This window comes from Corythoichthys intestinalis, chromosome 4, assembly GCF_030265065.1.
Source record: "Corythoichthys intestinalis isolate RoL2023-P3 chromosome 4, ASM3026506v1, whole genome shotgun sequence".
In the NCBI taxonomy this organism is placed as follows: Eukaryota; Metazoa; Chordata; class Actinopteri; order Syngnathiformes; family Syngnathidae; genus Corythoichthys; species Corythoichthys intestinalis.
The window spans coordinates 38566482-38593777 of NC_080398.1; the positions used below are offsets into that span (position 1 = coordinate 38566482).

Consider the following 27296-nt stretch of genomic DNA (forward strand, 5'->3'; position numbering starts at 1 on the left):
GCCAAGGTTTCTGACTTGATTTGTAGCTGTAAGTGACATTGTGCGAAGTTGGCTGCTTATCTTTGACCTTTCCTTTTTTGGCCCAAAAATGATCACCTCTGTCTTCTCCACATTTAACTGGAGAAAATTCTGGCACATCCATTCATTGATTTGATGAATGCATTTACTCAGGGAGACTAAGGGACTATAATCATGTGGGGACACAGAAATGTACAGTTGTGTGTCATCTGCATAGGCGTGATAGGAGATGTCATACTGTTCCATTATCTGAGCTAACGGAAGCATATAGATGTTAAATAAGAGTGGTCCAAGAATTGACCCTTGAGGGACTCCACACGTGAATTTGGTTCGTTCTGACTGATAGTTTCCGATTGACACAAAGAAATCCCTATCATGTAAATAGGATGTGAACCACTGAAGAATAGTGTCAGTAAGCCCTACCCACTGTTCCAATCTGCTGAGTAGTATGTTGTGATCGACCGTGTCAAATGCGGCGCTGAGATCCAATAGTAGCAGAACAGATGATTTGCCTGCATCGGTATTCTGACAAATATCATTTAGGACTTTGATAAGCACGGTCTCGGTGCTGTGTTGTGGCCGAAATCCAGACTGAAATGAGTTAAAAAGATTGTTTTGCATCATAAAAGTCTGGATCTGTTCAAACACAACCCTTTCGATAATTTCCCCCAGGAATGTGAGATTTGATATTGGCCTGTAATTACTAAGGGTTGAGGCATCCAGATTAGGTTTTTTTAGGAGAGGTTTTATTACTGCAGTTTTTAAAGTCTGAGGAAACTTTCCTGTTTGGAGGGAAGTATTTATAATCTGAAGTATGTCTGGGGCTATGCAATGAAAAACAGTTTTGAAAAAGTTTGAAGGAAGGATGTCAAGGCAGCATGTTGTGGGCTTTAATTTCGACACAATTTCTGTTAAAGTGGCATAGTCCAAGAGGATAAACTGTCTAAGATTGACGTGGGGGACATTTTGGGAGGCGTTTAGTGTAACATTTGTTAATCCGGAGTTGCACACAGTCTGTCTAATCTTTAGTACTTTGTGTGTAAAGAATGCTGCGAAATTATTACAGGACACCTCAGATGCCAATTCCTGAGGTATTGATGCTTGTGGGTTTGTCAGTTTGTCAACAACAGAAAATAGTGTGCGAGTATTGTTGATGTTTCTACTAATGATCTCTGAAAAATATGATTGTCTAGCATTTTTCAGTTCCTGGTTGTATTTGCGAAGACTCTTTGTAGATATCATAAAAAACTAGGAGTTTGTTTTTTCGCCATCTGCGTTCTGCTCGTCTACAAACTTGCTTTTGTTTTATAGCTAGTATGGCATTTCTCCAGAGTGACCTCTTCTTTCTTGACAAAGTTTTTGTCTTAATCGGGGCAATAGTGTCCATTACAGTCATCACACTGGAAATGAAACTACTTACAAGTTCTTCCACTGGAGCTATTGTAGGGGTTAATGATGAGGCATAGGCCTGTGTGAATAACGCACATGTGTTATCACTTATGTAACGCTTCCTAATCCCCTCTGTTTCCCTTTTCAGAGGATGGACAGGGGTGGTCATTTTAAACATAATGCAGTAGTGATCAGACAGAGCAACATCATTCACTGTGACCTCAGAGATGTTAAGACCTTTGGATATTATTAAGTCCAGTATGTGCCCTCTGTTATGTGTTGGAACTGTGACATGCTGAGATAAACCAAATGTATCCAAAATATTTAAAAGCTCTCTAGCACATCCTTCTTCAGGATTATCAACATGAATGTTAAAGTCACCCACTAAAACAACACAATCAAAGTCCATGCAGACGGAAGACAGTATTTTGGTAAGCTCATCAAAATAAATACCGTGTAGTTCCAGATTTGTAAAAATAGAGCGCATATTCCAGTGAAATAGATTTTTGTTTCCTGGGAAGAGGATGGGGCTTGTGTAAAGTGTATTAAATATTTCATCCAGTTTTTTCTTTGATGGATGGAGAAAGTGTAAAACAAAAGTACCTAGGAAACTCGTCTATTATGTCTTGTAGTAATTATTATTGATGTTAATATTCTAGCTGGTATTTTATTTTTGGACTGTTTTTTTAAATTTCCATTTTCCAGGCATCTTCTGTCAGGGATTTTCGAGCAGCATTCCGTCGTCCGTGCAGATCCTGACCGGCTCGTGCGTTTTTGTTCCGTGCACATTCACCTTAGACCCGTATTATGACTACTACCTGGACGACACCTGTGCAGTCGTTTGGAAGTCCTTAGACACATATACGGAAGTGTTCCACTCCAAGCGGACGAAGGAGGAGAGTGCCAAGTTAAACTTACTGCAGGGAAATGTTGTTGGGAATGTGCTGGTAAGAAAATTGTATTTAATAAAATAGTGCAGCAAAAAGCTTTGAAGCATTTTTGTGCTTTTTGTCCCCTCTCATATCAGGAAAAAAACTGTAGCACCATCCTGGAACCCAAGTCGTCAGAGTACGCCGGCTCGTATTACTTCAGTCTGCAGTGCTACAGAATTCATCTCGATTTTTTGAAGACATTTGTTAGATGGGACTTTCCAGGTCAGAGAACTTTTCCTTCTGTGCAATTTAAAACCCCGTGTTAAAGATGTTCAGGATTTTTGACATGAGTTAATCATCTTCTAGGGGTTCCGTTTCATTTCCGAGTTGTTTGTTAGTTTCAGGGCTCCGGAGTGGCTAAGCTAGCGCAAGTCAATGACACCATTATAGCATGCCAATAAACAACATACAGTATGCAAACATGAAAATCATAGATGACCCATGCAATCAATAGTGTTGGCTATGTTTTCAGGATAAAGGTATTAAAACTTACCATTGTAGTGTTGACAGAACTGAGTACACCCCACACATTTCTGCAGATATTTAAGTATATCTTTTCATGGGACAACACTGACAAAATGACACTTTTATACCATGAAAAGTAGTCTGTGTGCAGCTTATATACCGTATTTTTCGGACTACCAAGTCGCTCCTGAGTATAAGTCGATCCAGCCATAAAATGCCCAACGAATACAAAAAAAACATATACAAGTCGCACCGGAGTATATGTCGAATTTTTGGGGGAAATTTACTTGATAAAATCCAACACATAGAACAGAAGAATGTTAATAATGTAAATGCCATCTTGAGGATTTATTGTCATAATAAACAAATACAGTACTTATGTACTGTATGTTGAATGTATATATTCGTCCGAGTTTTATTCATTTTTTTCTTAATTGCCAAAATGTATATGATCGGGAAAAATTATCGGGAATGATTGGAATTGAATCGGGAGCTAAAAAAACATGATCGGAACAACCCTAGTTATGAGGTAGATATCCGTGACATTTTACAGATGCCATTTTTTTCATTGTGACGTAATTTGTTTAAAAGTTTAAAATATGCGAGTGAAAAAAAAAAAGAAAAATCTGACATCAGATAATGATTCTAATCTAAAAATGACAGACATGAAAAACGGGGGTTTCCAGGGTAAAACGGACAAATTGAAAATAGTTCGGGGCTTAAAGCACCATGAATCTGCTATGGCAGCATATAGACATATCGTTCATTCAAACACAACAGTTAGCTTAAAATACAGCAGTTTCTTTTACAGAGGAATGCAAGAGCAGAAACTGCTTTTTCAGTCTTGTCTGTGTTTTCCGCCATATTGATGTAACAGTGCAAAAATGCTATAATTGTGCAAATATTGCATATGTAGTAGTACCCAGATTGAGGCACATGTCCGAGAACATGGTGATTTAGCCACTTATGAGTTATAACTTTTTGTTCCTGTATGATGTTGCAGACTCAGTGCCAAAACCCACTATCAAACCTACAACGCTGGAGGTTATGGAGGGTACCACGATGGCCTTAAAGTGTCAAGCGCCAGTTTTTTGCCCGACGTCACCCCCGCTGTTGACCTGGGCGCCAGAGTTAGGCACTGTCAAGGAGGAAGTGGACGCAAATGTCACAGCGGTCATGACTTTTGACACCACTTATTTGCACGACAATGTTGATGTGACTTGCAGCGCCGTCTACAGGAGGCAAGAGGGATATGCTGAGCTTTCCACGGAACAGGCGTTGATGCTTCGAGTTAAATGTGAGTTGTTTATTTAATCCCAACATTTGATTAATTGACTGCAGGGATGCTTTGCAATACAAATATAAAATACGTATAAATTAGGGCTTAATTACAGCTTAAAAATTAATTAATCGTAATTAATCGCAATTAATCACAATTCAAACCATCTATAAAATATGCCATATTTTTCTGTAAATTATATATATATTCTGTAAAATAAATTGTTGGAATGGAAAGATAAAACACAAGATGGATATATACATTCAACTTATGGTACATAAGGACTGTAGTGGGCATTTCACTCTACTGTCATTTAAATCTGTCTATGCTGTCCTCACTCCGAAGCGTCTACTTTTTCCAAAGCTAGACAGCTAGTGTACGACGCCTTAATAATTAGACTTCTTCCTTTTTCATCTGATTTATTAATAAAATGGCCTCAAAACATTGTCTTCTTTAGACCGTCGTAAAACTACAAAATAAAAGTACACAAGCATTGCATTAGCAACAACGTTAGCTTAGCACGCTATACAGGTTCACCAAACATAAACAAAAAGCGTCTCATACAAAAAATATAACATTTCGCTTACTAACATAATATGTACATTCTTTACAACAACCATACTTACGGACAAATCTTGTCCAAGGATCATATAAGCACAACATTATCAGCCCGAGACGACGTGCAGCCATAATGAACTGGCAAGAAAATAAACCATATCGCAAAGCGACCACAAGAGTTCGCTGTTGGACAGCAAAAAAAGCCTTGCTGTAAAATTTACCAAAAGGCAGAATACTTTCTGAGCGGGACATGTGCGTTAATTGCGTCAAATATTTTAAAGTGATTAATTAAAAAAAATTAATTACCGCGCGTTAACGCGATAATTTTGACAGCCCTAGTATAAATATAACTTGTGCTGTCAAATTTATCGCGTTAACGGGCGATAATTAATTTTTCAATTAATCACATTAAAATATTTGACTCATTTAATGCATGCGCAGAATGACCCGCTCATGCATTGCCTCAGATTACAATGATGCCGTTTTTGTCACATTGAGAGTTGACGCAGAGAAAGGCAGTGGACACAGGCATTCATTGGACTGCGCTGAGTATCATTCAGTGAAAGCACAACAAAAATAATATTCCTATCCCTCAAAAAAAAAAAAAAAAATATTCACAAAAAGTTAAGCTGGCATTCCCAATCAAAATAGCTATGCAAAATACATATAAAACTTACTCAACATTTTGTTTAGCTCAACAAATACACTGATGGCAATATTTAGTCACAATATACAAACTATCAGTGGTCTCGTACGTTGTGAAGCCAGCACTCAAATGAAGGTGAATCACAATAGACCAATCTAAAAAAAAAAAAAACAGGGAGCTACGGCGTCAGTCGGGGGACAAAACATACTCATTGGCTTGATTTCTAAGTAATTTAAAACTCGCCATTGACACCTTGTAGTGTATTTCAATCACTATCTTACGTAGTTAAAGACACTGGAAGAACGGCTGTGACGTCATCACTCGGCGACGTCAACAATGGTGAGCTACTAGTTTATTTTTTGATTGAAAATTTTACTAATTTTATCAAAACGAAAACATTGAGAGGGGTTTTAACTAGGGCTGTCAAAATTATCGCGTTAACAGGCGTTAATTAATTTTTAAAATTAATCATGTTAAAATATTTGACGCAATTAACGCAGATGTCCCGCTCAGATTTAAATGACAGTACACTGAAACGCTCACTTGTTGATATGGAGTTTTGCCGCCCTCTGCTGGCGCTTGGGTGAATGACCATCTCGCATATTGCCTCAAACAGATTACAATGAGGCCGTTTATGGACATTAAGAGTGAACAGAATGCCACCAGCCGCTTCGGGGCAGCGCCGTTCCATACTCATGTTATTTCTTCTAAACGTGGGAGAATTAGTAGGTGTGAAACGTTTATGCTGTATTCACAATGCAATGCAAAATGCCATTTGTGCTCCACACATATTCCGGTAAGTTTTCTTTTTTTTAGTGGCAATTATGTGTCTCTTGTTTTTTTTTTTGTTTTTTTTTTTGTATTTTGGGTAAGATATGTACAGATATGTTATACAGTAGAGGCGAGTGGACACAGGCGTTCTTTGGACCGCGCCGTTTATTGGCAACTCCTTCACAACAAACATACAGTGGGTATGATACACTGTAGCAAATACAGTGTAGCAAATACTTGTTCTCCCCACTTTAAGTATCGTTGAGTGAAAGCACAACAAAAATAATAGTCCTAGCTCTCCCCCAAAAAATAATGTTCACAAAAAGAAAAGCACTTCAGTTTATAGTAATGAGGCCTTATTCTGACACAAAGTTAAACAACAATGCAAAATGAACAGGCATTCCATATCAAAATAGCTCTACTCTATTTTTATTATTGTTATTTTTATTCTTCTTATTATTATATTAACTCTACTTTTGATTGAAAATTTTACAAATTTTATTACAACGAAAACATGAAGAGGGGTTTTAATATAAAATTACTATAACTTGTAACTATAACATTTATCGTTTAAGAACTACAAGTCTTTCTATCTGTGGATCACTATAACAGAAAGAATGTTAATGCCATTTGTGGATTTATTGTTACAATAAACAAATACAGTACTTATGTACAGTATGTTGTATGTATATATCTGTCGTGTGTCTTATCTTTCCATTCCAACAATAATTTACAGAAAAAGATGGCATATTTTAGAGATGGTTTGAATTGCGATTAATTGCGATTAATTACGATTAATTAATTTTAAGCTGTAATTAACTCGATTAAAAATTTTAATCATTTGACAGCCCTAGTTTTAACATAAAATTACTATAATGTACTAACATTTATCTTTTAAGAACAACAAGTCTTTGTATCCTGTATCCCTTTAACAGAAAGAATGTCAATAATGTTAATGCCATCTTGTGGATTTATTATTATAATAAACATGGTACTTATGTACAGTATGTTGAATGTACATATTTTTCTTGTCTTATCTTTCCATTCCAACAATAATTCATATAAAAATATGGCATATTTTAGAGATGGTTTGAATTGCGATTAATTACGATTAATTAATTTTTAAGCTGTGAATTTTTAATCGTATGACAGCCCTAAATGTAACACTTTTGGGATTTTTTGGGGGATACTGTTTTGGCCGCACAAAATTCATACCGTTTTACATTGATAAAATGTAAAAAAATTCACGCAACACAAGCTTTTTCGATTTGTATCCTAATGTCGGTTGTGCCAAAAGTTTTTGGGGAGAAAAAAAAAGCCCCAATCATTTCCATTGGAATGTGAAAATGTTGCTTGTTCTACAGTTTTTGTCCGATTCACGTTCAAATTATAGCAAAATCAAAGCGCCCAAAAGATATCAGCCAGTATTTGGATGGCCCGATTCATTTTTAATGGCACAGTCAACTCGCACAAAAAAATGTTTCCATTCACTTCAATTGTAAGGCTACAACAAACGATTAGTTTTATAATATATTAAATGTCCCTTTTTTCAATTAGCGTCACAATTTAACTTGACGTTGTTTCAGGCACACTGTAAGTAGCAATGGAGACTAAATAGATGATTATTTTCTTCAAAAATATATTTTATATACAGTTTGCTCACTTAACTCTACTGCAGTCTACAACTGCGCGGTTTTAAATACAAAGTTTTTAATAATGGTTTTGAGTATAAAACAAAAAAGAATTAGTACACTCATTTAATTTCTTTAAATAAACTAAACAAACTCGAAAAAGAAGGAGGCAGACTGTAATGAATCAAATAGTTGTTCATAAATACAATCCAAATCCAATTTCAAAGCATACTCTATTGTATGACAAATTAGTTTGGGTTTGTGTTGAAAGGAGACTCCCAAGCTGTTATATGAATAAGTGTATATGTGTGAACTCAAGTGCTAATAATATTCTGCAAAACACAATACAAACGGAAACTTAAGACACTAATTAGCATAATCGCTAACTAGCGTAGCGCTCTGTTCTAAGTAGTAAAGTCTCATTTACTCACCTCTGACAGAAACACACTGGATCCAACAACACAAAAGACAATCTCTCAACACTTTGGAATAAAGATCCCGATCGATCGGGTCCGATCACGTCATTTTCAAATTATCGGAATCGGCAAAAAAATATTGGACATGCCTTTTTTTAATATATATGTATTTTTTAATTAAATTGTCTTCTATTTGGATTTAACATTACAGACAAAATGCCTTACACTCATCCAGAGTGTTTAGCTTTGGCTTAAAGTAGAGCTATCAACGCGTTAACGGCTGTAATTTTTTTTTTTTTTTTTCAAATCAATCACGTTAATATATTTAAAGCTATTAACGCATGCGCTGCACGACGTACTCACGCATTGTCGTGTTCAAATTATAATGGCGCCGTTTTACCTACATATAGAGCTAAAAGGCAGTGTAAAATGAGTAGTGAATTTTGGCAGTCTTTGGAGCATTTTTTTAATTGGCTAAAGTCTTACAATCCCTCTCCCAACAATTAGAACTGTCGTGGAGAGCAATGTGGGGAAGAAATGTTTTTTCTTGATACCCTATGTTATTTCCCAACGCAGAGAAGATATATCAACTGGTGCCACTACGCACAGTCGTGGTTCCACTTCCCATCATGCATTTGGGCAGAACAGTTAAATGGCTACAGTATCATTTACTGAAAGCTCAACAAATACACTAGATGGCAATATTTAGTCACAATATACAAAGTCACATTTAAGAATTACAAGTCTTTCTATCCGTGGATCACTCTCACAGAAAGAATGTTAATAATGTAAATGCCATCTTGAGGATTTATTGTCATAATCAACAAATACAGTACTTATGTACTGTATGTTGAATGTATATATTCGTCCGAGTTTTATTCATTTTTTTCTTAATGCATTGCCAAAATGTATATGATCGGGAAAAATTATCGGGAATGATTGGAATTGAATCGGGAGCACAAAAAAAAAGCAATCGGATCGGGAAATATCGGGATCGGCAGATACTCAAACTAAAACGTTCGGGATCGGATCGGGAGCAAAAAAACATGATCGGAACAACCCTACTTTGGAATATTATTGATTCAGCAACCCAACAGCAGCAGTTATAGCAGTGAACACTCTCTCTTGTTCTAATTACTGGCTCGCACACAGCCTCACATTACATACAAGCAAGGACCCAAATGGGACTGCTCATAGCTGCCAGCAAAAACCGATTATCAAATGAGTTGGCAACTAATTTAATAATCGATCTTAATCGATTAGTTGTTGCAGCCTTATACAATTGATTTTCAACTCTTTGCAAAAAAAAAAAAAAGACACCATTGGTGGTCATTTTTTACCCAAACATTCCTTAAATTACCACAAAATTAGCAGAGAGTGACCAAAAATGATCAGAAATTGATCCGTAAGTGTCCCACAACAAACACCCAAGTTTAAGATTAGTTGTTGCAGCCTTATACAATTGATTTTCAACTCTTTCCAAAAAAAAAAAAAAAAAAAAAAAAACACCATTTGGTGGTCATTTTTTACCCAAACATTCCTTAAATTACCACAAAATTAGCAGAGAGTGATCAAAAATGATCAGAAAGTGATCCGTAAGTGTCCCATAACAAACACCCAAGTTATCTAAGCTCGGAGAAATGTCTGCGAATAAGTGCTCGGCGTCAGTTCATCAGTCCAAATAGATTGGAAGTCTAGCGCTGTTATGGCAACTAATGACTTACCAAGGACAAGACACAAAACATTATATATTATTAGCAATTGTTTCTACAAAATGGATAAGCGACAAGACTTTTGTCAGGGACTGTATGCCAACCATTAACATTTTCTTTCAGATGCTCCTAAGGACACGTCAGTTTCGGCATCGCCACCTGGCTCTTGGCCCGACGGCAGCACAGTCACTTTAAAGTGCAACGGTGTGGCCAACCCGCCAATCACTGACGTCAACTGGTACCGCGTGAACAATCGCGGTGCGACACTGGTGGGTTCGGGCAAAGAGATCACCTTTATTGCCACCAAGCTCTCAGAGGACAGCTATTATTGTGAAAACCACAACATCCACGGAGCGCAGTCTGCCGAGCCCCTCACCGTCGATGTCACATGTGCGTGATGATTTTCTCTCATGGCAATATATATTTGAAATTTAGCCTTTGTGGAGTAGTCATGCCAAGAATAAGAATACAATGGAATGGAGTAGAAATGGAGTGGAACAGAAAGCCTTTAATGCCATTGTACAGTGTACAACGAGATTTAAAGCCTCACCATATCGTGCACCACAAATAACAAAAGTACAATAAGGCTAATAAAATAGTTCCAGTGTACATACAGTGGGGCAAATAAGTATTTAGTCAACCACCAATTGTGCAAGTTCTCCAACTTGAAAAGATTAGAGAGGCCTGTAATTGTCAACATGGGTAAACCTCAACCATGAGAGACAGAATGTGGAGAAAAAAAAAACAGAAAACCACATTGATTTTTAAAGAATTGATTTCCAAATTAGAGTGGAAAATAAGTATTTGGTCACCTACAAACAAGCAAGATTTCTGGCTGTCAAAGAGGTCTAACTTCTTCTAATGAGGTCCAATGAGGCTCCACTCGTTACCTGTATTAATGGCACCTGTTTTAACTCGTTATCGGTAAAAAAGACACCTGTCCACATTCTCAGTCAGTCACACTCCGAACCCCACTATGGCCAAGACCAAAGAGCTGTCGAAGGGCACCAGAGACAAAATTGTAGACCCGCACCAGGCTGGGAAGACTGAATCTGCAATAGGTTAAACGCTTGGTGTAAAGAAATCAATTGTGGGAGCAATTATTAGAAAATGGAAGACATACAAGACACTGATAATCTCCCTCGCTCTGGGGCTCCATGCAAGATCTCACCCCGTGGCGTCAAAATGAGAACAAGAACGGTGTGCAAAAATCCCAGAACCACATGGGGGGACCTAGTGAATGACCTACAGAGAGCTGGGACCACAGTAACAAAGGCGACTATCAGTAACACAATGCGCCACCAGGGACTCAAATCCTGCACTGCAAGAAAGTACACGTCCAGGCCCGTCTGCGGTTCGCTAGAGAGCATTTGGATGATCCAGAAGGACTGAGCGAATGTGTTATGGTCAGATGAAACCAAAATAGAACTTTTTGGTAGAAACACAGGTTCTTGTGTTTGGAGGAGAGAGAATACTGAATTGCATCGGAAGAACACCATACCCACTGTGAAGCATGGGGGTGGAAACATCATGCTTTGGGGCTGTTTTTCTGAAAAGGGACCAGGACGACTGAGCTGTGTAAAGGAAAGAATGAATGGGGCCATGTATCGAGAGATTTGAGCCATCAGCAAGGGCACTGAATATGAGACGTGGCTCGGTCTTTCAGCATGACAATGATACCAAGCACACAGCCAGGGCAAAAAAGGAGTGGCTTCGTAAGAAGCATTTCAAGGTCCTGGAGTGGCCTAGCCAGTCTCCAGATCTCAATTCCATAGAAAATCTGTGGAGGGAGTTGAAAGTCAGTGTTGCCCAACGATAGCCCCAAAACATCACTGCTCTCGAGGGGATCTGCATGGGGGGATTGGCCAAAATACCAGCAACAGTGTGACAAAAGCTTGTGAAGAGTTACAGAAAACGTTTGGCCTCTGTTATTGCCAACAAAGGGTACATAACAAAGTATTGAGATGAACTTTTGGTATTGACCAAATACTTATTTTCCACCATGATTTGCAAATGAATTCTTTAAAAATCAAACAATGTGATTTTCTGTTTTTTTTCCACATTCTGTCTCTCATGGTTGAGGTTTACCTATGTCGACAATTAAAGGCCTCTCTAATATTTTTAAGTGGGAGAACTTGCACAATTAGTGGTTGACTAAATACTAGTGATGCACGATAATCCATTTTTCAACCGATATCGATAACCGATAATTTCCTGCCCCTTCCACCCGATAGCCGGTAATGTCACGCCGATAATTCTATTCAAATATGTATATAAAATGTTAAAGTACACAAAGATCAAATGTTACTGTGCAAAAAATTTTTTCCACATCAAATGTGAACAAGTAGTAAATTCCAACATCTAAACAATGGCAATGACATTGTGTAATGGTAAGCTTTTGGCAACAATTACTAAGAGAGTAAACACCCAAGTTGCACAAAAATGCCTTTAAAAGTAAGCCATTCCCAACATATATCACATTACCACACTGCAAAAACACCTCCTTAAAACTAGCAGAATTGGACAAAACTGTTGATTGAGCACATTTGGAGGCTAAATCAAGTATATAATTATCGTATTGCATTATCGGTTAAATTTCGTTTTATCTGGATTATCTGTGTGACGTCATAATTGCCATTATCGGCCGATAATTATCGGTGACCGATATTATCGTGCATCTCTACTAAATACTTATTTGCCCCACTGTACCTATGTAACTGAATTCATTATATAATGCAAATAAGTTGCTTAAAAGTTGGTGGGGAAAATTTTAGCATCTTGAAAAGTTGATAGTGTTATAAGTCTCTACCGTCCCTCTGCAAACCTACGCCCTTGAAATAAAGCAAAATTTGGATTCAAGCTTTTTTTCTAATCGAATTACTCAGGTTATTCCATTAATCGTTGCAGCAAGTCTCAAGAAGTCATGCTCGCAAACTCAAAGCTCATCCACCATTTTGCTGTCTTTAGTCGCCCCCGAGTTCCTGAGTACTTCCGACTGCCAAGCCATGTCGAACGGCATTCAGTGTTCCTGTATCAGCCAGGCCAACCCGCCGCCTTCGCTGCAGTGGAAACTGTTGGGAGTGTTGGTCGAGAACTCCAACCAGCAAACCGTCACAGAGCAGTCCCTCGACAAGTTCACTCGCAAAACCGTCATCATCTTTAAGAGCCTGGACAGTGGAACTTCTCTGGTTTGCGTCAGCCACAACCAGTTTGGACCTGACCTGCTAGCTTTCAACGTGCCTCACTCAGGTCTCTTTTATTCGCAATCGATTCATGATCAGTACTATGTGCAAGCACTGATGAGCAAGTTTGCGCTCTCGTTGTAGATGTGACGACTGTGGTGTGTTCTGTTGTTGGAGTGCTGGTTCTGCTGATATTGATTCTCCTGCTTTTGTACATTTGGAAGTGAGTAAATACATTGGTTTCAAGGTTATGTTTCCATCCAAAAATGAGGTCTGAAAAAGCTGCAAAATATATTTAGGGGTGGGAACCATAGGCGGAGTTTGACTTTTGGGGCAGGGGGGAACAACAGGTTGATGACCCCGAAACGCAGTGTCAGCAATAGGGGTGTGACAAAATATCGAAATGGTGATATATCGTGATAGTTTGTATCCCAAAAGGTTGTCGATATGCTCCTGCCAAGTATCGAGATAACGTTTTAAAAAGGTGTCAGTGTTTTAAAATAAATAAATAAAAGGGACCAACAAGTTGCTACCAAATCTCCCACCATAATAGTGTCTAAGGCTGCCATTGACTGTGCTCGACGCCCAATCCATTTAGACTGGGAACGTTCGTCCATTCGAAATAGGGCCACAGCTATCGATTATTTTAGTAGCTGATTATTCGGATAAGGGACATAAAAATTTTTTAAAAAAATTAAAATACCTGAGCTTAGCCTCACACGATATATTAAGAGGATCTACAGTTGTGGTCAAAAGTTTACATACACTTGTGAAGAACATAATGTCATGGCTCTCTTGAGTTTCCAGTTATTTCTACAACTCTGATTTTTCTCAGAGTGATTGGAACAGATACTACTTTGTCACAGAAAACATTCTTGAAGTTTGGTTGTTTTATTACTTTATTATAGGTGAACAGAAAAAAAGTGATCAAATCTGCTGGGTCAAACATATACATACAGCAGCGCTAATATTTGGTAACATGTCCCTTGGCCATTTTCACTTCAATTAGGCGCTTTTGGAAGCCATCCACAAGCTTCTGGTTGAATCTTTAACCATTCCTCTTGACAGAATTGGTGCAGTTCAGTTAAATTTGATGGCTTTCTGACATGGACTTGTTTCTTCAGCATTGTCCACAAGTTCTCAATGGGGTTTAAGTCAGGACTTTGGGAAGGCCATTCGAAAACCTTAATTCTTGCCTGATTTAGCCATTCCATTACCACTTTTGATGTGTGTTTGGGGTCATTGTCCTGTTGGAACACCCAACTGCGCCCAAGACCCAATTTTTGGGATGACGACTTTAGGTTATCTTGAAGAATTTGAAGGTAATCCTCCTTCATTATCACATTTACTCTCTGTAAAGCACCAGTTCCATTGGCAGCAAAACACCCCCACAGCATTATACTACCACCACCGTGCTTGACGGTAGGCATGGTGTACTTGGGGTTAAAGGCCTCACCTTTTCTCCTCCAAACATATTGCTGGGCATTGTGGCCAAACAGCTTGATTTTTGTTCCGTCTGACCACAGAACTTTCCTCCAGAAGGTCTCATCTTTGTCCATGTGATCAGCAGCAAACTTCAGTCGAGCCTTAAGGTGCCGCTTTTGGAGCAAGGGCTTCCTTCTTGCACGGCAGCCTCTCAGTCCATGGAGATGCAAAACACGCTTGACTGTGGACACTGACACCTGTGTTCCAGCAGCTTCTAATTCTTAGCAGATCTGCTTTTTGGTGATTCTCTGTTGAATCTTCACCCTCCTGACCAATTTTCTCTAAGCAGGTGATAGCTTGCGTTTTCTTCCTGATCGTGGCAGTGACAAAACAGGGCCATGCACTTTATACTTACAATTGTTTGCACTGTTGCTCTTGGGACCTGCAGCTGCTTTGAAATGGCTCCAAGTGACTTTCCTGACTTGTTCAAGTCAATGATTCGCTTTTTCAGATCCATGTATGTATATTTTTGACCCAGCAGATTTGATCACTTTTTCTGTTAACCCATAATAAAGTCATAAAAGAACCAAACTTCATGAATGCTTTTTGTGACAAAGAAGTATCTGTTCCAATCACCCTATCGGAGAAAAATCAGAGTTGTAGAAATAAGTGAATACTCAAGAAAGCCATGACATTGTTCTTCACAAGTGTATGTAAACTTTTGACCACAACTGTATGTACAACAAAAGAACAATTGGCTAACTTACATAGCAAAAGTCCACTAGCTTAAATGCTCTAGAATGCTAACGCTTTTTTACAATGCTCTTAACAAATGGCTCAGACACATATTCCCATAAAAAAATGGCTAAATATACCTTTAAACTAAATTACGAATGCATTCAAAAAAATAATTAGCTCAAACAAAAACTTAGCTTATGTTGTTCTTAACAGGGAGCAGATTGATTCAGATTAGAGGGCCGTGTAACCACCCAAATCAATGAAAATAAATGCAAACACTTTCAAAACGAACCATTACAACGCCACTTTATTTAAATGACTGCTCGAAGCAGCAAAATTTAATTTGAATCTTTTTTTTTTCGAATGGAATACTCGAGTTAATCGATTGATCGTTGCGGCCCAGAGCATTCGAAGTCATTCTGTCCCGATTTTTCGGGGCATTTACAGGTCACTTGCTGTTCATTTACAGGTCACATCCTGTTGAATTTGAGTCAATACCTATTCATTTGGGTGATTCCCAGGTCACTTCCTGTTCTGTAACTCAAAATAAACAGGAAGTGACCCATAAAATACCTCCAAATCAACAGAAAGTAATTCGTTCATTCGCTGCCACCCTCCCACTTCAAATGGATTGGACGTCTACTAGTGATAAACTCCTGAGTTTGTTTTTCTGTGTATTAGTTGTTTGTAGAATATCTTAGAATGATTTCCTGACCAATGTTTAGATAGTCGTTGTATCGCCATATCGTCAGATCGTTATCGTGAGCTTTGTATCGCAAATCGTATCGTATCATGAGGTAACAAGAGGTTCCCACTCCTAGTCAGCAATTACAGATGTCCCGATCACGTCATTTTCAAAGTATCGGAATCGGCAAAAAAATATCGGACATGCCTTTTTTTAAATATATATATATTTTTAAATTAAATCGTTTTGTAATTGTATTTAACGTTACAGACAAAATGTCTTACACTCATCCAGCGTTTTCAGTTTTGGTTTAAAGATTGGTTCATAATAACAACAAACATCCTCCCCTGGCATTTATTGTCGCACTCACAAAGTGTGGCACCGAAAAAAACTTGGAACATGGAAGTGACGTCGTGTAACTTTATTTTAAGCGGAGGGGGTTAAGCCTAAAGCCTGTTTTATTCATTTTTTTTCTTAATGCATTTCCAAAATGTATATGATCGGGAAAAATTATCAGGAATGATTGGAATTGAATCTGGAGCAAAAAAAAACAATCGGATCGGGAAATATCGCGATCGGCAGATACTCAAACTAAACAGGAGGGGCACAACATGTTGATGACCCCGAAACGCAGTGTCAACAATAAAATTATAAGAATTTTTATAATAAGTTGACAAGCGGGAGTAAAAACCATGTTCAAAATAATGCTGTTTCTTGGTATTACAGTGTATCACAAAAGTGAGTACACCCCTTGCATTGCTGCAGATATTTAAGTACAGTTGTGGTCAAAAGTTTACATACACTTGTGAAGAACATAATGTCATGGCTCTCTTGAGTTTCCAGTTATTTCTACAACTCTGATTTTTCTCCGATAGTGATTGGAACACATACTTCTTTGTCACAAAAAACATTCATGAAGTTTGGTTCTTTTATGACTTTATTATGGGTTAACAGAAAAAGTGATCAAATCTGCTGGGTCAAAAATATAAATACAGCAACACGAATTAGCAATTTCTTGTGAGTGATTTTTGACTTGAACAATCATTGACTTGAACAAGTCAGGAAAGTCACTTAGAGCCATTTCAAAGCAGCTGCAGATCCCAAGAGCAACAGTGCAAACAATTGTAAGTATAAAGTGCATGGCACTGTTTTGCCACTGCCACGATCAGGAAGAAAACGCAAGCTATCACCTGCTGCTGAGAGAAAATTGGTCAGGAGGGTGAGGATTCAACCGAGAATCACCAAAAAGCAGATCTGCCAAGAATTAGAAGCTGCTGGAACACAGGTGTCAGTGTCCACAGTCAAACGTGTTTTGCATCTCCATGGACTGAGGCTGCCGTGCAAGAAGGAAGCCCTTGCTCCAAAAGCGGCACCCTAAAGCTCGACTGAAGTTTGCTGCTGATCACATGGACAAAGATAAGACCTTCTGGAGGAAAGTTCTGTGGTCAGACGAAACAAAAATCGAGCTGTTTGGCCACAATACCCAGCAATATGTTTGGAGGAGAAAAGGTGAGGCCTTTAACCCCAAGTACACCATGCCTACCGTCAAGCACGGTGGTGGTAGTATATTATAGCCTGGTACACCAGACTCAACGCTGTTCCAGCTATTGAGTCTGGCCACCCTTCCCACGGAAACAATTTCCAGGGCGGAGCAAGCCACAGCATACAGACAGCGGAGTGGACCAATCAGCGACGGGCAGACGTGACGTTAGAAAAATGGCGACTTCAGGATGACGGACTTGCGCGCGGAAGTAAACATACGAAGAGAGCGGAGTTTATTCGACATGGCTAGCGCGAGACAGATTGTTGTCAGTGACTCGTGTCGATGTGTTTTTGGTCATTTAAAACTGATTTTACCGTGGATTGGAACATATTCTCGGCTCTGCCGTTCACCGTCTGTGTTGCTGAAGGGACGACTGTCGACGCGCAAGAGTGACGTTGCTTGTGAAGAACACGTGACGCAAATAAACGAATCTGATTTGTCGATTGATTTTGTATCTGCTCGAAAAGGCCGTTAATGGGAGGGGTTCCAGACTATTTCTCTCAGTGTTTGAAAAATACAGGGAGAATAGTCTGGCAGAGCCAGGCTAAGTATATTATGCTGTGGGGCTGTTTTGCTGCCAATGGAACTGGTGCTTTACAGAGAGTAAATGGAATAATGAAGGAGGATTACCTTCAAATTCTTCAAGATAACCTAACGTCGTCAGCCCGAAGATTGGGTCTTGGGCGCAGTTGGGTGTTCCAACAGGATAATGATCCCAAACACACATCAAAAGTGGTAATGGAATGGCTAAATCAGGCTAGAATTAAGGTTTTCGAATGGCCTTCCCAAAGTCCTGACTTAAACCCCATTGAGAACTTGAGGACAATGCTGAAGAAACAAGTGCATATCAGAAAGCCATCAAATTTAACTGAACTGCACCAATTCTGTCAAGAGGAGTGGTTAAAGATTCAACCAGAAGCTTGTGGATGGCTACCAAAAGCGCCTAATTGAAGTGAAAATGGCCAAGGGACATGTTACCAAATATTAGCGCTGCTGTATGTATATTTTTGACCCAGCAGATTTGATCACTTTTTTCTGTTTACTAGAGCGAGCTGAAACGAGTACTTGAGCAACTCGAGTAACTCGAGTTTAAAAACTGATCCAAGTAATTTTATTCACCTCGAGTAATCGTTTATTTTGACAGCTCTAAGCATCACGTTTTGCTCATACTACTATTAATGCGGGACAACGCGCTGTCACGTGCGGAGAGGAAGAAGGGAAAAAAAAAAACTTACTGCAGCCGACAAACGACCCCGACGTTGCTAAATACTAGCCCGCACGATGCTAAGTTGGTACAGGTAGCGTCTGATGCGTCTCATAGAGATCACATGTATGTTGAACTAGATGCGAAATGACAGACTCAGCCGCGTCTGGGCAGCGTTAGTAAACAGCCGCCATCTTAAAGCAGTAGAGCGCTAAGCGCTAATAAAGAGCGCTAAGCGCTAATAAATAAGATTAACGTTACTGTCGCTACTAGCTCACGTAACGTTAGCCCTGCGGAGGGCTAGGTTTCAATTAATTATGACCACTGTCGATGCGTGGCTAACGTGTCTTACATACAGGCTTTAACATAACATAGCATTGTGGAGTGATGAGGGTGTAAAATAAAAACTTAATCATGCTAACTATCAATTTTAGCTCAGTAGTCATTGCTGGATAAAACACCAAGTAGCACTGGTCCCTAATGTGCTCCAATACAGCCTGTATCATACATTTATTTTGAACACTGCAAAAACTAAAAATCCTATCAGGACTTACAGTTTGGACTAACTTAAAACTTAACTCGAACTTAAAAATGGCTTGACACAAAGAGAAATTGAATTGAAACACGTGGGAAAAAACTTATCATGCGTAACGGCATTTTTAGGTAAGATATATATTTATATATATTTTTTTCAATAAGATCTAAAAGTTTTTTGAGTGAAAGCAGTGAATTTCTTTTTTTTTAAATTCTAGCTACATCTGAGATGCAATTGTTGGCTTTTTTCAACAATATACATGGAAAATAAAGACATTGATTGACTGAAAATGGTTCAAGATTAGATGAAATGTCTTGTTTTCTCATGTATATTATAATTGCTCTTCACCTAAAAATATATTTGTTTTATCCGAGTACTCGATTAATCGATAGAATTTTCAGTCGATTACTCGATTACTAAAATATTCGATAGCTGCAGTCCTACTGTTCACCCATAATAAAGTAATAAAGTCATAAAAGAACCAAACTTCATGAATGTTTTTTGTGACAAAGAAGTATGTTCCAATCACTGTATATCTTTTCATGGGACAACACTGATAAAATGACACTTTGACACAATGATTATATAACTATCATATAAGCTGTGTGCAGCTTATATAATAGAGTTGATTTATTTTCCCCCTTAAAATAATTCAAAATAAGCAATTCATATCTAAAATATAGCCATCAATATCTAATTACTAATAACTATAGTTGGCAACCCTACTCCCGGTCTTGTGGCGCCTCTGTATAATCAACCCCTCTGAGTGAGGGGGTATGATTTTCGCTTGCTGGAGCTCCCTCCGGTGGAGGAAAAATGAACTGCATCCTAAGTAGAGGCTGTTTTTTTTTTCTTTCCCCCTTTCCTCCCCCACCCCCTTCTCCCTTCTCCTTCTTTTCTTTAAAAGATAAAATAAAAATTCTTCCCTCGCATAATTTAAACTTTTGACAAATTTGCGTCACCATAGTACACTTTTTTTTCTTACATCACATTACTTTTTTAACCCTTGAGAGTCGAAGGACGCGCCGGCGCGTCCTCAGCGCACGTCGTCTTTGAAGCGCCCTCACGTTTTAAATACGTCACCCACATGCCGTTGGTTGGTCTCGTTTTAAAGTGCGGAAGTTGCGGTTTACTCTCGTTATTATTTGAAGTCAATCGACCAATTAAAACGTGAGATATTGTCATTTAAGTTTTATAGTTTTATTGTCCTCTCATAAAAACATTAAAACGCTGCATGGATCATTTGTTTGTGTCTATATTTCCATCATTTCTTGTCCTTTTTCAAAACGGAAGCTCCATGAAAAAACCACAAATCAAACGAACCCTTTCGAAGTCACAGTGGAAGCACAAAATGCGTTTTTTAAATAAATATAACTGCCATGCGAGGTTCCACCGAACGAGAGGGAGGAGTGTTCTGAAGCAGCGAGGTAGCGAGCCGACGGCCGTTTGGATCGAGCAGCGACTTTGTGTGACTTTGAGAATGAACGGAAAACTAAATTTAGCGCAAGCAATTGTGCTATTTGATCAACTTGAGGAAGAGGATGGTCCAAATTCGTCATCATCGTCTTCTTCGGAAGAGTCCTCGAGTGAAGATAGTGACGGATTTGAACACGTGGGTGACGCCATCGACAAGCAGAGGTAAGCAAACTCACTTTTTTTTTTTTAGGCTGGAAAAAGTTTCTTTTGAAAGTTTCTTTTGATATTGCATGACAAAGTTAATTTTGATGCAATATAAGTGTGTGTTTGTGTATATAATAATAAAATGTGCATATCAGATCAAAGTCGTACGTGAACTGTGTGTATCCAAGGCAGGAATTTATAATTGTGGTGATCTTCTTTCTATATGAAGATTAGGGATGTAGCACATATTCAGCTATGGTATTCTTTCTATTGTCATACATATAGATTTCCATTATTATTTATTGCTGTATATATTTTTTATTTTATACTTTATTATTTTCATAAATACTGACTTTTTTTCATGTACATTTATAGTGACAATGAAAGTAAAGTGAAATGAAAATGGAAGGGTGGAAAGAGGACCAACACCCCATGGAAGTGTGGGCTGTGTGATGTCGCCCTGTTTCGAATTCCAGGACGAAACTGCTTTTCGGAGTGGCATGCCTGAAAAAAATTTAACTTGTTTATTGTAAATATTTTTGAAAATACTTTTTTCCCCCCAATGTTATATGTATATACATTTTTTACCACAATCAGTCTTCTCAATTTGTGTATATAAATGTGTGTTCAAGAAGCTTGATTGTGTGTACATAGTTTTCATCAGGTGATGGGCCGCAATACCTAAACTCATAAAGAGATGGCCTCTAAACACTTTTTGTGTTAGATGGTATATATTTTTTCACTGTTCGGTCTGCTGTATATAACCTGTTTTGACTAGAGCATGTATAAAGGCAAAAAACGCCTATGCTATACCTGTTGTTTATGTTGAATTGTCAAATATAAGACTATTTAAATTTTTTTGGTTGAATGTTCATCCTAACATGTTGAATAAATATTACAAAGTTTCAAAACGGTTCGTTACGCATGTTTGGTTGTCAATTGGACATCAAAATTAAAAATTTTGAAAACGATTGTGGAATTTTTGGTCTTTTTGGGCCCAAAATGATGATTTATAATTGGTCAGTGACGGAAACAACAGTTTGGACATGAAGTTCAAGGTGTCACAAAAAAAGGGACCAAACCAGGCCATCGTAAACAATTCTTTCTTTGAAATATAAAGGCAACTTCAAAGGCATGCAAAATCAGACAAAATAGGCCCAGACCTTAAAGGGTTAACCTGACGTTTGCGTTTGTCTCACAGGAAACCCGAATTCAACTTCCCAGCGAGGTGGAGACAGGCAAATAGGAAACCCAAATTCAACTTCCCTGCGAGGTGGAGACAGGCAAATACGAACACAGGCGATATAGCCACCACCAAGGTGAGTGCACAGTTTGGTTTAAACAAATCTAACCCGAACGAAGTCAAGAGCGGTTAGCTTAACATTTTTTAGAATTTTGTCTTGCATTTTTCAGAGACTTGCCTTTTCATCTTGTTTTTGCGTCTTTTAGAGCAACGTTTCCCATGTGGATAACATCAGCATGACCAAACTGCGGTCCCTACACTCTGACCAAGTCCAACTGCATCCTATGGGTAGCGATTTAAAACCCGAACCCAAACCAGATCCAGAGGAGGAAAAGGTGGCAGACTCCAACGTTGCAGCCCGAAATTCTCGGTGTTAACTTTAGCTTCAGAAAATCATTCACTAGAAAATGTCTAACTACATTTTACATGATACTGTACGAGTTGTGAGTATTAATATATTAGATCAGGGGTCCCCAACCTATTCCACTAAGGCACACTGTGGGTGCAGGATTTCATTCTTACCAAACAAGATGACAACACTTTTTCCCCAATCTGGTGTTTTACAAGTGCAATCAGTTGATTGCAGTCAGGTGTGGCTTGTTTTAGCAGAAGCCTCATTGGTTCAACTGTCTCTGCTGGATCGGCTGGAACAAAAACCAGGACCCACAGTGTGCCTTGAGGACTGGGTTGAAAACCCCTGTATTAGATAATTCTTGAGAAATTATGTGATTGGTAAACATGCTGTTGATTTTGGGGCATTGCCAGTTCACTTTCCTGTTGGTTTTGGGGAATTTTCCAAGTAACTTTCTATTTCTTTTTTGAGCATTTGCAGATCCCGTTCACTCTGGGTCACTTCCACTGGTGACGCCTGTAGATTAGGGCATTTCTGGGTCACCTGAGGCAATTCTACATGAGGCTTTTACAGTTCACTTCCTAGATCTATTGATTCTTGGGCATTTTTAGGTCGCTTCATGTTGATCACTGGCGACTTCCTTATGATTTCCCGTTTTACAGGGTCACTTGGTGTTATTTCAGGTTACAGCCTATTATTTTTTCTTGTCATATTCTTTTGATTTTGGTGCATTAAGTGGTCATTTCCTGTTGATTTGAGGGGGGATCAGAATTTGAATTAAGATACCTTTGGCAGAGCGTTAGTATGAAAACAGGAGCCCCACTTTGATGGAACCAAAATCAACATTTTCCACTTGTTTTTTGCCTTTTGAAATATTAAAACTGTGAAATTACATTGCTATAATTTTTGGGCCTAGGTGTGCAACATTTGTGCATACCTGGTATTTTACCTTTAGGAGCAGTTTTTTCAATACAAATAAAAGTGTTTATCTCTCAAGTTTTCATTGTACAACCATACCAGTGTTTTTCAACCTTTTTTGAGCCTCTGGAGGTTTTTTTTTTTTAAATTCCAGTGCACACCACCATCAAAAACTGTCAAAAATAAATTTCTGTTAATATTTTAACCAGGGCTGTCAAAATTATCGCGTTAACGGGCGTTAATTAATTTTTTAAATTAATCACGTTAAAATATTTGACGCAATTAACGCAGATGACCCACTCAGACAGATTTAAATGACGGTACAGTGAAACACCACTTGTTAATTGTGTTTTATGGAGTTTTGCCGCCCTTTGCTGGCGCTTGGGTGCGACTGATTTTATAGGCTTCAGCCATCCATGAGCATTGTGTAATTAATTGACATCAACAATGGCGGGCTACTAGTTTATTTTTTGATTGAACATTTTACAAATTTCATTAAAACGAAAACATTAAGAGGGGTTTTAATATAAAATTTTTATAAATTGTACTAACATTTTTCTTTTAAGAAACAAGTCTTTCTATCCATGGATCGCTTTAACAATGTTAATAATGTTAATGCTATCTTGTTGATTTATTGTTATAATAAACAAATACAGTCCTTATGTACCGTATGTTGAATGTATATGTCCATCTTGTCTTGTCTTTCCATTCCAAAAATAATTTACAGAAAAATGTGGCATATTTTATAGATGGTTTGAATTGCGATTAATTGCGATTAATTACGATTAATTAATTTTTAAGCTGTAATTAACTCAATTAAAAAATTTAATCGTTTGACAGCCCTAATTTTAACTCATTGTGACACCTGGGTACTGTATTGGCCAGAGGTGACTTTTTGAGAAAAAATGAGTGGTTTAACCATACTTTTTTAAGTGCCTGCGACATCATTGATTTGACTCTTTTATATGGGGCGCCGTTTGTAAAGCAGCACATGCTGAAAATTACAACATTTTCTCACATTTAGCGGCACATCAGTGTTTAAAATGTGTGAAAATTTTAGTCACTTTTTTTTTTTTGCACATTTATTTAGCTATTTAAATATTTATTTTTAAATAACAAGTATTAGGCTTAAATGTTTAAATCCAGAACTAATCTAAATCTTAAATGTAAATCTTACATATATATCTTAAATTTAAATGTTAAATATATATCCTTAGTCTAAATGTTAAATCTAAAATGTTAATCTAAATCCTAAATCTAAATTCTTAATCTAAATGTTAAATCTAAATCTTAAATCTTAAATATAAGTCTTAAATCTAAAATCTAAATGTTAAATCTAAATCTTAACTATATATCCTAAATATAAATCTCAAATCTAAATCGTAAATGTTAAATGTAAATCCTAAATCTTGAAACGGGTGGAACTAAATATTTATGTAACATGTAAATTCTTGAAAATTCTTGACTGGTGACCGGAAGTAAAAAAAAAAATTGGAGCAGCTCAGACTGTGTTTGCATATTAGCTAAATATTTAGTTTTACCCGTTTCAAGATTTAGATTTAAGATTTACATTTAAGATGTATATTTAAGATTTACATTTTAAATATAAGATTCAGGATTTAGATTTAACATTTACATTAAGGATTTAGATTTAAGATGTAGATTTAAGATTTAGATTTAAGATTTAGATTAAATGGGGAAAAAGTGACTAAAATTTTCACACATTTTAAAATGCTTTAAAATGTTTTAATTTTTTTTTTTTTTTTTTTTTTTAAACTGCATTAAATGTGAGAATGTCTTACAGCATGTGCTGCTTTACAAACGGCACCCCATACTTTTAATCAGCCTTTTACCAACCCCTGTCATTATAGCGCTCTAGCGTCCCCAGCTGGAGGATGACGTCTGCAGGGTCACGATTTCAGCTGATATAGAATTCCAAGTCCACGGCGCGCGTCAAGAGTCGGCCAGGAGGGGCTTGGGACGACGGCGCTAACACGGACGCAGCCGCCTTGGGACCCGAAAGATGGAGAACTATGCCTGGGCATAGCAGGAATACGGTGGCCGAGAGGTGTCAGGTGAAATGCAAAGTCCGAACACTTTGCAAAAAGAAAAAAGCACGAACGCAAACTGCCACAGCACGATCTCAAATTCGTAAAGCGCGATTGCAAATTGGCAAAAGCACGAATCCCAATTGCCACAACATGACAGCAAATAGCTCGCAGCACAACAGCAAATAGAGGAAGTCGGACATCCGGGCATTTAATGACGTCACCAGCCCCAACAAAGCGTCGCCATATTGACAATGGGGCAAAAGACGAGTCGCAGGCCATTGCTCTGTCGTAACTTCCATTTTATTTGCGGTCTTTTTTCCGTCGGAATGACTAAAAGTTGCTGTGTTGCGGGTTGTCACTCAAGGAAGAGTTCGGAGCCATATTTGAAGTTCTTCATTCTTCCACGTGAGAAGAAAAGGAGAAACAAATGGCTGCAGGGCCGGAGTGGGACTCATTTTTGGCCCTGGAATTTAATGCCTCAGACCGGCCCACTCATTTAAGATAATGTCATTATGCATACACGTGTTCAGTTCACAGTGTTCTCTAAAGCCGGGTACTGTAATTCTGTGTGTATAAAACGTGTATAATATGTAATATAAATGTGTATGCATATGTAAAATATGCAGGTCAATTGTATCTAACCTTTATCACTTTCCGCTGTCAACCACTATTATCATTGGAGCATAAAATGTGACCATATTAAATTAAAACTAGCTTGTTCACACTGTTACAACTTACAACGCCTCACCTGTTTTTTCAACACTGACAGCATCAATGGCAGCAATCCCATCCTCACCACTTCCCCCTGTGTCTGCCACTGACATTAAATCACATATTAAAGAAATCGTCAATTTTAACAATGCATTCTGATCAATTCAAGTCTGATCAATTCAAGTCAGCTTTATGGCACTTTAAAAACGCCACGTAATTGATTATATTAATTCTAATTTTCACTCACTGAACAACATGGCAATCCTACCTTCCAGCTCTGCACCTTTGGTGTGTTCTTTATGGCTAATGCTTGCTGCTACATATCCCTTGTGAGGTGCTACAAGAAGCCAAAGTTTCCACAATTACATATTGTATCACACGGTGCAAGTTGCATTTTATCTGGCCTTACCACTTCGTTGTCATCCTCTGTAGTTTGAGGCAGTGAGGTCGTTGCATGAAAAAAATTAGCTATTTTTGCGCATTTTGCCGATTCTTTCACGAGTGCTTTTCTCTTTTCAATTCTTATTTTTTCAGCGCCACCCTTGCTCTTTTTATCCATCCGAGCCCCTAGATAGCAGCTAATTTTAATTTGGCTCATTACAGACTACAATTAGGGGGCGGAGCAGCATGCTGTATTTTTCGTCTGCACACGTGAGGATGTGTCTGGGAAAATAAATATATATATATATATATTTTTTTTAAGACGGCCCACAGGGACAGCGGTAACAGAATGTAAGTTATACTCACTGACACTGTCATAAATAAATACCAAACAAAAAATTATAACAGTGTAATTTTTTTTTTAAATAAAACCCGGACCGGCCCGTCGGGAATTGTCCAGAAGCTCCCAATTAGTCACTCCGGGCCTGGTTCCGTGGACTATTTTCGGCTGTGGGAACCTAAATCCAAGCACATTTACGTTTGCAGCCGACAATTTATTACTGATGAGTATTTTTGCCCCAATTAGCTGCTAGGATTCACTAGTGGTTATTATTACCATAACCGGCAACTCGCAAAGCGTTATTTTTCTTTTGCCCTGAACTGCTCTGATTAGTCAATTGGTATATTATTGGCCTGGTGGGAATTGGTTATTTTGCCGTGACGTGCTCACGGCTAAATAACGCTTGGATGCGAATTACCGGTTACGGCAGAAATAATCACTTCGTATATACTACCAATTTTCTCAGTTCCACACAGTACATATTCCATGTAAATGATAAAGGTAAACTTGGTGACTTTATGAGGTAGTTGTAGATGTTTCCGAACTCCACT

General features: G+C 38.1%; 1 protein-coding gene across 1 annotated transcript in view; it reads left to right on the forward strand.

Annotated features, from left to right (window-relative positions):
* The window catches only part of LOC130914364 (myelin-associated glycoprotein-like), a 31159-nt gene extending 7819 nt beyond the window's left edge, over window positions 1-23340 (forward strand). The window contains exons 3-10 of the mRNA XM_057833472.1: window positions 2113-2354; window positions 2435-2561; window positions 3808-4101; window positions 9941-10207; window positions 12785-13066; window positions 13144-13222; window positions 21951-22068; window positions 22199-23340. Of these exons, the coding sequence (XP_057689455.1) occupies window positions 2113-2354; window positions 2435-2561; window positions 3808-4101; window positions 9941-10207; window positions 12785-13066; window positions 13144-13222; window positions 21951-22068; window positions 22199-22369 (1580 nt within the window). The 3' untranslated portion in view covers window positions 22370-23340. The remainder of the gene's footprint in view (window positions 1-2112; window positions 2355-2434; window positions 2562-3807; window positions 4102-9940; window positions 10208-12784; window positions 13067-13143; window positions 13223-21950; window positions 22069-22198) is intronic.
* The last annotated feature ends 3956 nt before the right edge of the window (window positions 23341-27296 follow it).